General features: G+C 41.1%; 1 protein-coding gene across 1 annotated transcript in view; it reads left to right on the plus strand.

The window, feature by feature from the left end:
• ANKRD55 (ankyrin repeat domain 55) overlaps nt 1-17315 on the plus strand; it is a 101332-nt gene that overhangs the window by 77690 nt on the left and 6327 nt on the right. Inside the window, exons 8-10 of the mRNA XM_027101091.1 lie at nt 2872-3056; nt 8608-8775; nt 12147-12787. Coding sequence (XP_026956892.1) covers nt 2872-3056; nt 8608-8775; nt 12147-12787 — 994 coding nt within the window. The remainder of the gene's footprint in view (nt 1-2871; nt 3057-8607; nt 8776-12146; nt 12788-17315) is intronic.

Below are 17315 nucleotides of genomic sequence, written 5' to 3' on the forward strand. Positions count from 1 at the left end.
GTGACAGAATGTTTTGCTGTTTGAATCACTGTGGCAACCTGAATTCCTTTGCTCTTCCAGGAAACCATAAACAAAGTCAATTCATTGAGTGGACACTCTTTTTTTGCTTCTGTTTTCCTTCTCCAATGGCTAGTGCTTCTTAAAAGGGGAGAGGGGTCTCTTGATTGTTTTAAATATACCGTATTTCAGACCCCTCAAAATATGTTTACGTAACATCAGGTGAAAGAACCTTAGGAAAGCTGATAAAGCAGGCATGAAAGCTTAGATGTGTTCACTGTAGCCACCTTTTGATGACAGGCATACCATAGAACTAAAGTCATTGATCTGAATTATTTAAAAGTCATTGTGAGACAAAGGAAGAATGGAGGGAGAAAGAGGATGTAAGGGGGAAGATGAGAAGGTAAAAAGGAAAAAGGTTGCAGGCAGGGCCCACTTTATGGGTGTGTGACCAGTAAAGCCACAGATGCCCCACACTCAGCAGGGAGCTCTGTGCTCCGGGTATAATGCTCTGTGGCCATCTGAAAATTCTCAGTAATTCTGTCGTTGAATCTGTGTTTTGTATGTTAAGTCTAATAGGACACTGGAGCCTCAGCTCACACAGTCCCACCTCCCTGCTGCCCTGGGACAGATGCTCAGGCCCCAGCTCCTTAGTCCCCTGGCAGGGGTCTGGGCACAGACTCAGGGAGGGTCAGGATTGAGCATGTGCTGAGTTGCAAGATGGGGCCCTAGGCACCTGTGAGGGTTTGCAATCACCGTGAGAATGCCCAACCCAAGGGAGTGTGACACTAAATAGCAAATAAAAATCGCAATGACAGGTCCAGAGAGACACCATAGATGAAGGGAATACATTATTCCTCTGCCATGTGAGCAGGGGCTCCACATTTCCCCTGGGCCCCATAAATTATGTAGCTGGCCCTGGTTGTAACATTTAAAACCCACTCAGCACTCTTGCTGGGGCTCAAAGTTGAGAGCTTTGAGTGCCCTGAGCCTTTGGTCCTGCAAGAGGTTGCAGAACTTGTATCAGCTGCGGTCCCCTGATACAGTGGGAGCACACTCAAGGGTTCACTGTGTAATGCTTCCCTGTGAAGCCACGCTGAGTAACGGGATATCCAGAGAGTCCTCAGTGCAAACAGGGAGAGGGGAGGGAAAGGAAGAGGAAAAGCAAAAATGAAAGGGTGCTGTTCCACAGAATTGTGCAAACTGACTCAGAGGTTCTAAAAGACAGCCCTGGGGTCAAATAAACTGGGATAATAAAGTGGGAGGAATGCCAAAAGAAATGTTACATGGGAAAATTTATTAGGAGGTGGCTGTGGAATAGCACTTGGAATGTATTAGAATTGCAGCTTTAAAAAAGTTCAACACTCTCAGCTGATTCACTTTGTTATAAAGCAGAAAACAACACACCATAGTAAGCAATTATACTCCAATAAAGATGCTAAAAAAAAAAAAAATGTTCAACACTCTTTCTGCCCAGGACCCTGAGCCTGGCACGTGACCTGGCTCCTGGCCCCCAGAACTAGAGCGTGTCTCTGCCGTTTCTGTAACCTGCTCCTCACGCCTCCTAGAGACCTCCATTCTTCCCGTGAGACCTGCTGCGTGGAGATGCAGTGTCTCTATAGAGTCACTGAGAAAATTAAAATGCTGATGAATTATTTGGACTGTTTTATAATCTTTACACAGATATCAGGAGAAATCTGAAAGATAAGACTTTTCCACTGTGTGAGATAAAACTAGAATTTACTGGCCATTGAGGATTTATTGTCATCTAAAATTGCAAATGCTTATGCAGTGTTTTTTGTATTTTTCAGTACAATGAAAGGTAATGTGCACAGCATTTACTTACTCATTTGTTCAAGCTGAAGAGATGTAGGACACTCTCAAGAAAGAGCTGGTGACTTTTAAGGCTGGGACAGGTTACTAAAAAGAGTGTAGAGTAGCCTCCCTTCAAAGATAAGATAAGGGCTTCCCTGGTGGTACAGTGGTTGAGAATCCGCCTGCCAATGCAGGGGACATGGGTTCGATCCCTGGCCCTGGGAGGTCCCACATGCCACAGAGCAACTAAGCCCGTGCACCACAACTACTGAAGCCTGTGCACCCTAGAGACCGTGCTCTGCAACAAGAGAAGCCACCGCAATGAGAAGCCCGCGTACTGCACTGCAAGGAAGAGTAGCCCCCGCTCACGGAAACTAGAGAAAGCCCATGCACGGCAATGAAGACCCACAGAGCCAAAAAAAAAAAAAAAAAAAGATAAGATAAAAACTTATTATACACCTACACAGAAAGAAGAACCCAGTTTAGATGGTTGCCTAAAATTCTTTCCTTTTCATACTTATTTGTTTTTATTTCTTTTTATCGATTAGCTACTAAATTATGACCCACTTCTTTTCACAAAGGATTTTTGACAATTAGATTACATGCAATTTATAGCAATTTGACCATTACCAGATCATTCTGATCATCATTATGTCACTAGTCAGTACTCGTCATAGTCATTTTGTTAACATTAAAATTAACTCTGCCAGCTTCTCAGGGGTTAACCTCTACAGCAAGTGGGGGAAACAAAACGAATATATTTAATGAGGAAGTCATCTAGGTGGCCCACCCATTGTGCTAGCTCTGATGTCAGTCAATTACACCTGTATTTAAGTCCTCCTTAGTTCACTGATTATGGAAGACAATTTAGCTCCTACAGGAGACAAAAATCCCTGCAGTGACTTGAGACAAGTGGAAATTTGTTTGTGGGTTTGATAAAATGAATTTTATTTTTTTGTTGTTTTGAATTTTTTTGCTTTGAATTTTTATCTTAATTTGCATAGACAGGGAAGAGCACTGGATTGTACCTAATGAGCTTTCTTTGACTCTGTTTTCCAGAGTGGAAATAGAATTCTGTGTTCCATCATTCTGAGCCATCACCAGGGTCCGTCCATAATCAACTACGACGATGAGAGTGGGAAGACGTGTGTGCACATTGCCGCAGCAGCAGGTTTCAGTGACATCATCAACGAGCTGGCAAGATTCCCTGAGTGCAACCTGCAGGCTCTGGATGTGGACGACAGGTATCCATGGCAACTTAGAAATGTGGGGAACTACCAGTCATCTTTTCCAAATTTTAATCTCAAAGATGTTTAAGGAGTTATCCTGTATGACTATAGCCTTACTGCCAGTAATATTTATACATGTGCTTGTGACAATAAAAGCTGCTCTATTTTAGTCAGGGCAGGAAAAATCATTGTTATGAAGAGAAACACCATGACTGTACAGTACTGTCAGACTTTCCACTTTTTGCTAACCGTTCTCAGTGTTCTCAGAAGGCCTTCTGTATATCAGCTTCCTGCTATAGGCGCTTTTCGTTTTTAACAGTAAGTCTTAATTCTTTTCCTTTGTTCCTAGATTATGTCATAAAGTCAACAAGCTCTTGTTATCCAGAGAAGAGCATAATAGAGGCTTTGTGTTCAGAACTAGATGTGACCTTATCAGGGTTCTGCTTTGGGTTTCTTCAGTAATTAAAGATGTATTTGCATAGAAAAGGAAGCTGAGTCCAGAAAGGTAAAGAGACTTGCCTCAGAGGTATTTAGCATCTAACTGAAAACTTGTACCCTTGACTTCTAAACAGAGCTTTTTACCTACATGCCCTTCATCCATAATCAACTATTAGAACTTTTCAATTACTATGTGTATCTAACCTTTCTTTCAGTTAGGCATAGACTCAATGGAAATATAAGAATAATATAACAACAAATAAGACTATTGAAAATGAGTATAAGGCTTGTACACTACGTATAGTTTTGTTTACCTTTTTCTATTGAAGTGCAAATCTAGCCATCTACTTATCATGATTTTAGATGCCCCAAGAAGCACTTCCTACTTCCTGATATCTGAAATCCTTATAACACAGGGGGAAAAAATTCTTGGGTTCCAGTAAGTCTCAGAAGCTGAAGATGGTTAACATGATGACTTTAATTAAAATTAAGGTATAAATCATTGAAAGTAGACCTTTTCCTAAGAGCAGATGTTGAACTTGAGCAGGTAAGAAAGTAATAGGACTTAGTTACATGAGGAGAAAAGGTGAATGATCCAAAAAGAGAAGAAAAGAACACACCTAGGAAAAGAGGGCTAGAAAACAGTTTGCCTACTTCAGAATACTTGTAGAACCAGCTCTGAATAGAGTATTTCCCACTTCGCATTATCACATGCTTAGCAGAGAAAATTTAGTTCCCCCAGCCTCAGGGAAGAAAGAAAAACCAAGGGCAGAAAGAAAAGGCAAAAGATTGGGTCCTACAAGGGTTCAAAGTGAAGTAAAATCTCAAGAAAGGTCTAGTTCCTGCTCCAAAGTTCAGCTCATGTGTTGCATGCACTAATCAAATCCTGCTCTTCATTTTGTTTCAGTTTCTGCATCCTGCATTGTGTAGCTGTGCCTTCACATTGAAACTGTAAGCTTATATTAGTATAGAATTTTTCAAAATTTTCATAGGTTTAAGTACTTAACGCATTTGCAACAATTGTGACTTTGCTTTCCTTCTTTTTTTTTTCCCCCAGTGGAAAGACAGTTTTTGAGGAAAGAGAAGAAAAATAAGGCAATGATTTAAAAAAAACAAAAACGAGGATGAGGGAAAATATGGGGAAACTAGTCCTCCTAGATATTAAAACACATCATAAATCTATGACATTTAAAACACGGTGGTACTAGCCTAAGATTGATGGCACAGAACACATAACTCATAAATAGCCTGTGTAGCTTAAATGTCCCAAATTTCGTCAGTCTATGAGGTCATACTTTCCTTTAGTACCCAAGTCATTTATTTTCAGGAGGGAGAGTCTTTTATCAAACTCTCCTACTTACACATATCTGGGAATTATCTAGAGAATGTTTGCATGTTCCATAAATCGTTCCTTGGCTTCTGACACTCCAGCCAACACTGCATTCTTGTACCCGTCATCTCCTGCCCTTCAGAGACCACCTCATCGCCCACTGCTTGTCTCTGATGAATTTCTTCTGAATCATGGGCCCTGATTCTCCAGCTCCTCACTGTGATAGCTGAGTCCAGTCTGCTATGTTTGTAGGACTATCCTGAAGCTTAGAGATAAGAAAGGAGCTACAGCTTAGATAACCTGAAATTGGGTGCTACATATTGCCCACAAAGGCTCTATGTGTATTAGTTAGAAGTTATCTATGCTTCTCCTGTTTCTCTGCAAAATAATATTTTCCCCTGTGTCCTTCTGGACTTCTTCTTCCATGTTGATGGCCAGAAGAATTAAAACAGTCACTCTTAGCAATTGTTGTGAAGGAGTATTTCACAGTGCTCCAGAGAGAATTGTCACGTGTTGGTAAACCTGACTACATTGATATCCAGCCCTCCATCTACTGAATTTATGGGCAATATATTCTCTAAGCAGGAAGGCATAATATGGCTGATGCCTCATCTTGTTTCATAATAAATATTGTTTGGAGTCCTCATTCACACAGAATGGAATGAATCATATCTGCTACATGTTCAAATAGGCAGTGTGATTGATGACTGCGTTGAAAAAATATACGCTCCTATTAAGGGTTCTCAAATTTCTGCCCATATCATAACATGAGGAAAAGGATGCTTGATTGACAGAGGACACGATTTACCATGGGGACTGTGGTCGCACTGTGGACATGGCTACTCTCCGAATACTAAGACCCAAGCCACTTCACAGATGCCCAGCCCGCAGGCTGCCTCCATGTCTGAGAGACCTCTTGGCTCTCCCAGGAGTGGCCTTCTGCCAGCGGTCAAGCCCCAGAGTAAAGCCAAGAAGAGGCCTTCCATGCCCTCCTTTCCTGCCTCAGGACTGATCCTTTCCCAGAGTGACTGACAGGAAGAGTAGCCACTCTCTTCACGGGAAACCCCATTCACAGGCATGTCCTCTTTCACTGTGCCCCTCCTTAGCCTCCCAGGGTCCCACTGCCCAGGCACACCACACAGACATCCCCCACCACCCATTTCCCAGCATCTCTGCCAAGGAAGCAAGGTTCGGGTCCCCTTTGCTCTTGGGTCCAGTGGTCCTTTATGTTCTTATCACCTTCTTGTCCCATCTGCCTTGATAGTTCTTTCTACAGCTGGGGAGCTAATTTACTCCAAATCTGCTCTCAGTTCTGGGCTTGGCTTTTGGAAACAGAAAGACACTGACTATTTCTCTTATCCACCCTGCTATATCCCTCCCCTGAGGTTGAGCATAAAATCAACCATATCCTTAAATGAGGAAAGAGGAAGGGTAGAAAAGTACATATATAGGTCAGGATCTCAAAATATGATCCCACTGCACTAATAAATGGTGTTGAGAAAAGTTGGCTATGTAACTGGGAAAATGGTCAGACTGGCTCCAGGCCTCACCACACCTATCAAAATACACATACAGACACACGTGCATTTTTTTTTTAATCCAAATAAATCTAGAAGAAAATATTGGTTTGCTTTTTATTTACATTCAGTAAAATTTACTTTTTTTTTGATGTATAGTTCTATGAATTTTAACACATGCATAGATTCATGTAACCACCACAAGCAAGATTCAAGACAATTCTGTCACCTCCAGCATCAACTCAGGTTGTCCTTTTGTAGTCAAGGCCTCCCCCATCTCTGAGCTCTGGCAACCACTGATTAGTTCTGTCTCTTGGGTTTTGCCTTTTCCAGAATGTTATATAAATGGAAATATACGGTATGTAATCTTTTGAGATTGGTTTATTTCACTTGGTAGAATGACTTGAGATTCATCTATGTTCTATATATCAGTAGGCTGTTCTTTTTATTGCTGAGTAGGATTCAATTTTGTGGATGAACTATAGTTTGTCTATTCACCCATTGAAGGACATTGGGTTGTTTACAGTTTTAGGCAATTATGGATAACGCTGCTATAAACATTTGTGTATAAGTTTTTGTATGAACATAAATTTTCATTTCTTTAGCTATATATCTAGAAGTGAGATTGCTTGGTCATATGGTAAGTATGTTTAACTTTAGAAGGAACTGACAAACTATTTTCTGGTGTGACTGTTTCCATTTTGTATTCCCACCAAAAATGTATAAAAGTTCAGGTTACCCTGAATCTTCATCAGCCTTTGGTATTGCCAGGTTTGGGTTTTTTTTTTTCCAGTTTTTTTTTTAATTGAAGTATAGTTGATTTACAATGTTGTACCAATCTCTACTGTACAGCAGTGACTCAGTTATACACACACAGACACACACACACACAGACACACACACAGACACATACTATATATACATTCTTTTTATTTTTTCTTAATTTTAGCCATTTAAATAAATATGTAGTTGTATCCCATTGTGTTTTAATTTGCATTTCTCTAATGACAAATGTTATTGAGCACGTTTTCATGTGCTTATTTACCATTTATGCATCTTCTTTGATAAAGTGTTCAGATCTTTTGCTAATTTATTTTAATTGGCATGTGTATTTTTTTATTCAGTTTTGGAATACTTTACATATTCTGAATACAAATTCTTTGTTGAATGTGCAGTTTGCAAATATTTTCTTCCAGTCTCAGGCTTTTTTTTTTTCTTCCTTAAGAAAATAATAGTTTTGCCATTTAACAAGGTTTAAATACTGATGAATATTCATCCACCTTCTGGCTGATGAAGGACTTTCTAAAACATAAAATCATGAAACAAACCAAAAATGAAGAGGTAAATAAATGTGATTATTCCTTAAAATTTTTTATGGAAAATCACTAAAAAATTAAAAGCTAAGGGCTTCCCTGGTGGCGCAGTGGTTGAGAGTCTGCCTGCCGATGCAGGCGATGCAGGTTCGTGCCCTGGTCCGGGAAGACCCCACATGTCGCAGAGCGGCTGGGCCCGTGAGCCATGGCTGCTGAGCCTGCACGTCCAGAGCCTGTGCTCCGCAACGGGAGAGGCCACAACGGTGAGAGGCCCACGTACCGCAAAAAAAAAAAAAAAATTAAAAGCTAAGTAACAAATTAGAGAAAATGTTTTCATAAACATAACCTAGAAAAAAATTGATACCTTAAATATTTTAAAAACCCATATAAATTAGTAAGAAAAACTAATAATCTAATAGAAAAATGGGCATAGGGCATTAGGAATCATTTTAGTGAAGAAACTCAAATGGCAAATAAACATATATTTCAAAAGTTCTTCCCCACTATTAATTAAAGAAATGCAGAAGAAAACAACACTGAAGTACCATGTTGCCTACCAAGTTGGCAAAAGTCTTTAAAGATGGTGATAATACAATATTGGGAAGGAGTAGGGACACAGCTAGTAGGAGGAGAGATTGAGCCAGTTTTTTTGGAACTGTGCAGTTTGGCACTATGTATAAAGAGCCTTATGATTGTTCATACCCTTTGACCCACTACTTCCTCTTCTAGGAAATTCTCAGAAAGACCAAAGCAGGTGGAAGGCCACAGAATATCAGACTTAGAGGAGAGGCCCTTACACACATACACCATCATCCTGAAGCCCCATTTAATACATACCATTTCCACACTGTAAATAGCAACAAGTCTTTCCTGCCATGACCCAACTTCAAGCAGGAGCTGTTGCCAGCTAAGTAACCTGTACCATTCATGTGCTCAGACACTTATGCTGTTCCCCTGTGGTCCCCCAGGACACCTCTGCACTGGGCTGCAGCTGCAGGAAAGGCAGACTGTGTGCAGTCACTGCTGGAGCTGGGCATAGACAGCAACCTGCGAGACATCAGTGAGAGCACACCCCTGGCCTATGCCCTGTACTGCGGTCACACGGCCTGTGTCAAGCTCCTCTCCCAAGAGAGCAGGTGAGCGCACCAGGAGGCACTCATTTTTTCTTCCTTTCAAAGATTTATAAAATTGGATGAAATTGTTTAAACTGCCAAAACTAGCAGAAAATCAGCAATAACTTAATAATCGTGTTTGCCATTATCTAACATGTAATGACATGTCCTTGACGCTATGGAGCAAAATGATAGTAGTAAGCCTGAATCCATCAGCCTAATATTCACTGAACTCTAATCTCTTCTTTCCTTTTTCTCCCTTTCCTCGTCCCTTTATGCCATATACTATTTATTTATTTATTTATTTATTTATTTCTGGCTGCACTGAGTCTTCGTTGCTGCGCGTAGGCTTTCTGTAGTTGCAGCGAGTGGGGACAACTCTTCGTTGCGGTACGCGGGCTTCTCACTGCAGTGGCTTCTCTTGTTGCGGAGCATGGGTTCTAGGCGTGTGGGCTTCAGTAGTTGCAGCACGCGGGCTCAGTAGTTCTGGCACACAGGCCCTAGAGTATGCCATATACCCTTAATTGTTCTTTTGCCTAAATCAGCGTTTCTCCAACTTATTGTTCTCAGGACCCTTTTACACTTTCAAAAATTATGGAGGACCCTAAAGAGCTTTTGTTTATGTGAGTTACACCTATCAATATTTATGGCATTAGAAATTAAAACTGAGAAACTTTTGAAAAAATATTTTGTTATTAATTTAAAGTAATAACCCATTACATTTACAAGTTAATATTAATACCATATTTTTAGTTAAAAAATAACCCATTCTTCAAAACAAACCAAAAAAAATGTAATGAGAAGAGCAGTTTTGTTCTACTTTGTTCTTTGAATCTCTTTGATATCTTTATAGAAGCTTAATAGAATACAGCTGCATTCCCACATCTGCTTCTGCATTCAATCCATTGCAATATGGTTGTTTTGACTGAAGTGTATGAAAACAATCTGGCCTCACATAGATATGTAGGTGAAAAAGGGAGGAGTATTTCAAGAGCCTTTTCAGATAACTGTGGATACTTTTCCTTTGATACTACGCCAAAACTTGACAAGTAGTAGTTTCCTAAAGCTTAGTGGCAATGTGGACTCTGTCACCATATCAGTGAAGTTTTTGAATTCTGTTACATTAAAATCCATTCATCTCTCTAGCACTTTAAATGTGTCTTACATCTATGCATGATTTTATAATATCTTGCATTGGTCATTTGGAAAATATTGGTTTACTTAGTTATGAAGATCTTCCAAATAGTACATTTCATTATACAATACCAGAAAAAAAATCACATTTGTTAATATCACCACTGATCTCATCAGAAAAGCCTCTATGTATCAGGAAGCTGTCAAGCTCACAGTGTGCATACAAATTTTCCAAAATTCTAATTTTTGCTTGAAAGCTAGATTTTTGTCATTGGCAACAATTAATGTCAATTGTTTACCTTGAAATGACAGGCTCACTTTGTTCATTTTTGAGAAATCAAATGCCCAACTCCAAATAACCACAGCTTGCCTATAAGCCATAAAAATCATGTTTCATGAAAAAAGTGTCTAGTTCAGCTAGCAACTCAAACAACGGCACAAATGTTTTACCTCAGAACGACCATTGTACTTCAGTATATAGAATTGTTTATGAGTACTTCCTATTTTATCGAAAAAATGTATCTCAAGGATCAATATTTAGTAAAATTAATAACATTTACTGGACATTATTAAGTTTAATGGCAATTTTCTTAATGAAAGTCTATTGTTGTTACCACCTTGATTTGTGCCAAGGAGCCCACAGTTTCACCCACTTGCTCTCTTGCACCCTTGGTGTAAAAAGCAGACCAGTGGAAAAATCACTGGTGAGGGGCTTCCCTGGTGGCGCAGTGGTTGAGAGTCCGCCTGCCGATGCAGAGGACACGGGTTCGTGCCCCGGTCGGGGAGGATCCCATGTGCCGCGAAGCGGCTGGGCCCATGAGCCATGGCCTCTGAGCCTGCGGGTCCGGAGCCTGTGCTCCGCCACAAAAAAAAAAAAAAAAAAACCCAAACACTGGTGAGAAGTGATATTATTATGAATATAGGTTAAACCTCATGAAACTTCTGAAGACTATCAGGGCCCTCACCTCCAGGTTCAGTGGACCATACTTTGAGACCCACTGACCAAAATCACAACCTTAAGAGGAGGAGGAGATTGTTTATAGAAGATGCTGAAGTAGCATCAGTTAGCACAGGGGCATATTCTGTATGGGAAAACTTGAAAGAATGCTAGAGATCTCCTGGGGTTCTCTCTGGTAGTATCAGGAGTCCAGAAGTTGTGTTTAATATTTCAAAAAGCCTATTGGAAGATGAAAGGAGGATAAAAATATATCACAGGAATAAAGATTCATTTATACACTGTGTGACCTGCAGAAAAAAAACAAAAACAAAAACCATTCATTATATGCAGCCAAAATGAGGGGTGATTTTTTCAAATTACATATTATAATATCTCACTCCAAAGAATAATGTTGCAATCTGGCTTTTAGGGCATGAACACAGTCAGGTTTCATCATTAACTCATACCACAGAAAGCATTAAATCAATTGTGGCCTCAGAAGAGAACAACACAGAATTTTCCAAGGAACAAAAACAGAATAGTGCCTCAGGAAAACTCTCCACACAGGAAGAGCCAGCCGGACAGCTGCTGACCGGTTTTTCCTTTAGAGATTGCCTGCTCATTGGGCATTGCTCATTTTCTTCTCCTGCCACGCCCAACCTCTGGAATACACACTTCCTCTTCTGCAGCTGAAGCCCAGACAAAAGCTTCTCTCCTCGGCTTCCTTTAGTACACTTTTTCAATAGGAAATTTAGTAAAAGCTCAACAAGAAACAACACACAAACAGCGTAAAATGGGCAGGCTTCCTATCAGAGCTCTGCCCAGATCACCTGGGATCCCTTTCAAAGAAAGCCTAAAATCACACTCCCCCGACATCTGCAACCTCCACCCTGCTGCTGCTAGTTGAAGCCTGAAGGCCAAATGTACTCCACATTTGGCCTTCATCTGTTTGACTTAAAGCTTGCACTCCTACTGACTGTCCTTAAGAAGTGAGAACAGTAATACTTTGAGGTATTTTCAGCTTACTTAATCCCTGGGAGAAGACAAATTTTGAAAGGATAGTTCCTGAGGGAGCAGGTGAAATCTAACTAAGAAATGTTCTAACTGGACAGAGAACTGACCATGGCAAGGAAGGGGATGGCCAAGGAGGTTGTGAGTAGCTCTTGCACATCACCTTTGACTTGAGAGGGCTTCGAGTGTCTGTGGATGATCTCAGACAACTTGCTCAGGTGGATGGAATAGAGGGAGGTCTGTTGTGTGGTTACTGCTGGTGTCTCCACTTCCTGCCCTCACATAGCATCCTTGTTATTTTATATTCCCATAGAACAGAGCCTACTCGACCCCTTCCTTCCCAGAAGAGTAGACCCCAGAAGAAGGAGGGACGATTCAGCATGCTCAATCAAATCTTCTGCAGGAACAGAAAAGAAGAGCAGAGGGCCTATCAGAAAGATCACTGCAGGGACTGGCACAGGGCGGAGCCCACCTCGGAAGTTGATGACATCATCACCACCTTTGACAGCAACATGGATACCAACTGCCAAGAACAGCCTGGTGATCAGGTGGCTATGGTTGACTTTAAGAAGAGGACCTCAGAGAATTCAAAATATCACTTGCCAGAAAAGAAGCCTCTGGCCCATAAAGGACTTCCGCCAATCAGAACGCAGAGTCTCCCACCCATCACCCTAGGCCATAACTTCCTGACAGCCTCCCAGGGGGCCACTTCCCATGCTGGCCTGAGCTCTGGTACTCATCATGCTGCCCAGCAATCTCAGAAAAGCCGAAGTGAGCAGGATTTATTGAACAACAGAACTGGCTGCCAGGTATTGCTGGATAACCAGGTGTTCTATAAAGCTTGGACTGTGTCTTCTTCTGATAAGCTGCTAGACAGGTTGCTTACCGGCAGATCCAGTCACCAGGAGGTGTCAGGGCCGCCACATCTTCCTCATCTACATAATCCTTCATCAGGTAATGTCCCTGCTTCCTTCTTTCTCATTTCTGACAGATTCTATACAAGAAATGTGTTTTGTAGTCCTGGGTTAGGAACTGGAGTGACAGTAGGTGGCCTAGAGGACAGGGTCAGAATGGAAATGGGTGATTAGGCTACCTTTTTCCCTTGAGTGTACTGGCTTCAGGACTTCCAGGCTATGGAAACAGTCTGCTTTTCCACCTCGAGAGCAATCATCAAGTAAAAGTATGTGCCTTCTCATCTTATCTCATCGTAGCAGATATGTGTGGTGACTGGCAGATTAGAGCAGGAATATTACTATTTCCACTAGCAAGTATTCTTAAGCAGGGATACTTGGCAATATCACCTACGAGGGGTTGATTTGTTTGTGTGATTGTTTGTTTTTAAATCATGTGTTCGATGACCACTCCAGGACTACTGAACCAAGATCTTGGTGAGGCAAAAGGGAAAATGGCAATGCCTTCTATGTATACGTGTAGAAAGAGAACACATTCACACATGTGTGGCTCAGGTCTCCATACACACCAAAGGGTCACGTGGCAATTCTCCCTCCTGCCTCTTGCCCCAGCTACCGAGTACCCCTCATCCAAAGCTATGTTATTAATTTTTTGTTTACCTTCCAGAGATATTTTATACATATTTAAATATATATGTATATATACATTTTAAATAAGTGTATCACACTAAAGAATCTATATTTTTATACACATGCAAGCAATATATACGTACCTATTTTCCCATTTAACATTTGTGTTAAACAAATGTATCACACTAAAATTTTTATTTCTTTGTTAACGGCCCCCAGGTGATTCTGATGTATACCAGAGACTAAGAACTATCGTTCTAAAGCAGAGGCTGCAAAACAACTTCCAAAATCAGTTCATTACTAATGCAGTAATCAAGTGAATTAATTACTAGTTTTTAAAAATCATGAAGTTTGACATAAAAATTTAAAACTCCAGCTTCTCTTGAGAAGTTGAAAAGTCTGGCAACACTGAACCCAAATTTCACTTGGCAGTAACTGCCTGGATCTGAGTAACCACTATCCCCATCGACATCACTTGGACATCACTGTCCCCAGTTCAACCCAGTCTGCACCACTCTCCTGTATCTGTCCGTGGAGTGTCAGTTGTTCTTTATCAACAAGTTTCTGTTGTTGTTTTGCTTATAGTAGGGTTAAGAGGAAAAATGATATATTGCTTGAACCATGTTTATTTCAGAAGTAGAAAAATGAAAGCCCAAGGGGGCTATGTATATTTTAAGAAGTAGAGGAGCACAGTATATCTTTGGAAACAAGGAATATTCCTTCCCGTTTAATATGCAGTATGAGTCTGGCTCTCCTCACTCATCTTCACGTGCCTGATGCCTGAAACCTGTGAGGTAGAGTATGGCTTCCCTCATACATATTTATATGTTTTTAAGCACAGGATAGATAGGAATAAACACATGAAGGCTATTTCCTGAGAAAAACTTCCCTCAAGATTTTACTTCCTCCACTAAGCACTGAAGCGTGCGTGGGTGGTTTTTCCTTGTGTTCTGCAGAAGGGTGAGGAAGAAAAGATATTGATCTGCTGTCTTTGACACTTTGGTGGCCTCCAGGGCCTTGACTCAGCCTACTTTCTGGAGTTAGTCCTGTCTTGGCTAATATCTTCTTTTTGAAAATTTTTTGAAATTTGTGAAAGTCTTGTTCTTTTTCTGTTCCCAGGACAGCCTTGGGCTGTCTTTTCTATATCAGTTAGGATTGGGTTCATCTGCCTGTAACAGAAATCCAAAGTAACAGTGGCTTAAACAGCATAGAAGTTTATTGCTCTCATATGAAAGTAGTCGAAGGTGATGGTTCCCAGGTGCTTGGGGAATCCATGATCACCAGAGACCCAGGCTCCTTCCATCTGTATGCTCTACAACTTAACCTATGCCTTTCATCCTTTGCATCATTGCACATTTCATAATGTCTGACAGAGCAGGAGGAAGGAAGGGGGTGGGGCGGAAATGGATGTCCGCCAGCTGAATTAGCTCCCATTAATAAGTTATCTCCCATAAATTCCACAATCTGCTTCCATTTTGTTGGCCAGAACTTTAGTCACATGATCATGCCTATCTGCGCGGGAGACTGGGAATCGGATCCTTTTAACTGGGCACATGACCGTCCCTCCAAAATTGGATTTTTGTTTCTAGGAGGAAAAAGAGAATAGATATTGGATAGAGAGCTAGTAGATTCTGTCACATGTGCCATCTAAAACCTTCTATATTATTTAAAATAAAAAGAAATTCAATAAATTGGTTTGAGGATTTGTTTCACTTTTCCAATGAAGTAACTTGAAAAGTCCTATGGGGCAGAAAAGGAGAAGCAGAATTCTCCAAGGGAATGTCAAATAATTAGCCATGCCTGTACCAAAGCATTTATTTTTTCAACCAATTTTTTTTTTGTAGATGTTGGGGGTAGGAGTTTATTAATTAATTAATTTATTTTTGCTGTGTTGCGTCTTTGTTTCTGTGCGAGGGCTTTCTCTAGTTGTGGCAAGCGGGGACCACTCTTCATTGCGGTGCGCGGGCCTCTCACTATTGCGGCCCCTCTTATTGCAGAGCACAGGCTCCAGACGCGCAGGCTCAGTAGTTGTGGCTCACGGGCCTAGTTGCTCCGCGGCATGTGGGATCCTCCCAGACCAGGGCTCGAACCCGTGTCCCCTGCATTAGCAGGCAGATTCTCAACCACTGCGCCACCAGGGAAGCCCCAACAACCAATGTTTTTGAATGCTGATAATAACTAGGAGCCATCCTAGGTAACTGAGTCATGACGAGATAAACTCCCAAGAATCTTCAGCCTATAAATGGACTTTAAGGTACATGGATTTGCTAAACTGATTATACAACTCACTTTAAATTGATTTTCTTCTCATGTTTAGATACAAAATCATAAGTTTTAAACGGAAAGGACCTTAGTTCTTTCACTCATTCTTTAATGGATAATGTCTTTAAAGGATAATGTCTATTATCCTGATTTATGAAGAGGCAGCACATCCAGTGGTTAAGAAGGGGATTCTTTTTTTTTTTTTTTTTTTTTTGGCTGCACCACACGGCTTATGGGATTTAGTTCCCTGACCAGGAATCAAACCTGGGACCATGGCAGTGAAAGAGCCAGCTTCTAACCACTGGACTGCCAGGGAATTGCCCCAAGAGAGGGATTCTAAAGTCACACTATCTGGGTTCAAATTCTGACTCTCTCATTTACTTGCTGTTACTGAATCTCTCTGAGCCGTTGTTTCTTCATGTCAAAAATGGGAGGAAATACCTAACATGTAGGGCTGTGAGTTGCTGTTAAGATTAAACAAATTGATGCATATAAAATACTTAGAACAGTGATTGAGCATAGTACTATACACACATACGCATTTGTGGGGTTTTTTTTTTTAGCTGTGTGCCAGGCCCTATGCTAAGCACTATGCCTTAGAGACAAGCTACAGATGACCTTTGTTTAAAAGATGATGACATTTAAGTAAGTGTGCTAGTCAGCTGCCTTTTTGCTCTCAGATCTAGTCTCTTCCCTCCAGCTCTACTTTGTATCTCAGGAAACTACACTTCCCAGGCTCCCTTGCAGCTGCTTCCAGGTACTTTTGGCCGAGTACCAAGAGGCGCTGGCAATAGAGTAAGAGCAGGAGAAAGAGGAAAACAAGTGTAGTTCTACACAGTGTCCCTCTGCTTCCTATGGATTCTCCAACAGGGCTTCCAATTCCTCCCACTTCCTCCACAAAGCCCCTCACTCTGTGGTTCTGGCTCCCACTAGCTTCTGAGCCTTGGTGATACCAACTCTTCCCCTTATCACTCCAGCCTAGACGTGGTTGCATCTTCCTGCTGTGGTTAATCTCTGGGTTGTCCTTCTACCCTGTCCTCTGGCTTCTCACCTTTTCCACCAACCAGTATAACCACCTTTCTGTATGAAATTCCCTCTGTTTCAAGGCCTAAAGAAGTCTCTATTTTCCTGAATGAGCCCTGATTGATAAGGCAAGACATGTCATCTCTCAGCTACAGTTTTCCTACCCTCTGGATACAGAGTCTGGGACCATTTTGTTTCATGAGGCCCTTTCCAGTTATAATTTACATGGCCTAGAATCTGCTCAGTCTTACAACTAGTTGTTCTGAATATGTCACTAAGGACATATTCAGAACTTGAACCCAGACCTCCTAAATAGGAAGTTATCCCATGGCAATGTACATATTTCTCTCTTTAAGTCTCAAAGTCCAGTTTGTTAGTATGCTTACCAAATTACCTACAATGTGGTTTTCTTAGAAATTACACTGTACTCCCCCAAATAAAAAGATTTCTCTCTGCCTTATAGATTTTATTTTTGTGAATATTTTTTAACCCAATTTGAGGTGTTGTTTTTAGAACTGCTGAAGCTTCCAGAGTACAGTTGGGAGGGTGCACTTAAGGGGTTCAAGTTGTTAGTCTAGGCAGGTTGAAACTCAGTAGATTTCTACACTGAGCTCCCATACTTGATTTGAAACCTAAAGTAGCAAAGCATTTGGATA

Source organism: Aethalodelphis obliquidens, unplaced genomic scaffold, assembly GCF_003676395.1.
Source record: "Aethalodelphis obliquidens isolate GAN/ISIS:26980383/991018 unplaced genomic scaffold, ASM367639v1 scaffold4, whole genome shotgun sequence".
In the NCBI taxonomy this organism is placed as follows: Eukaryota; Metazoa; Chordata; class Mammalia; order Artiodactyla; family Delphinidae; genus Aethalodelphis; species Aethalodelphis obliquidens.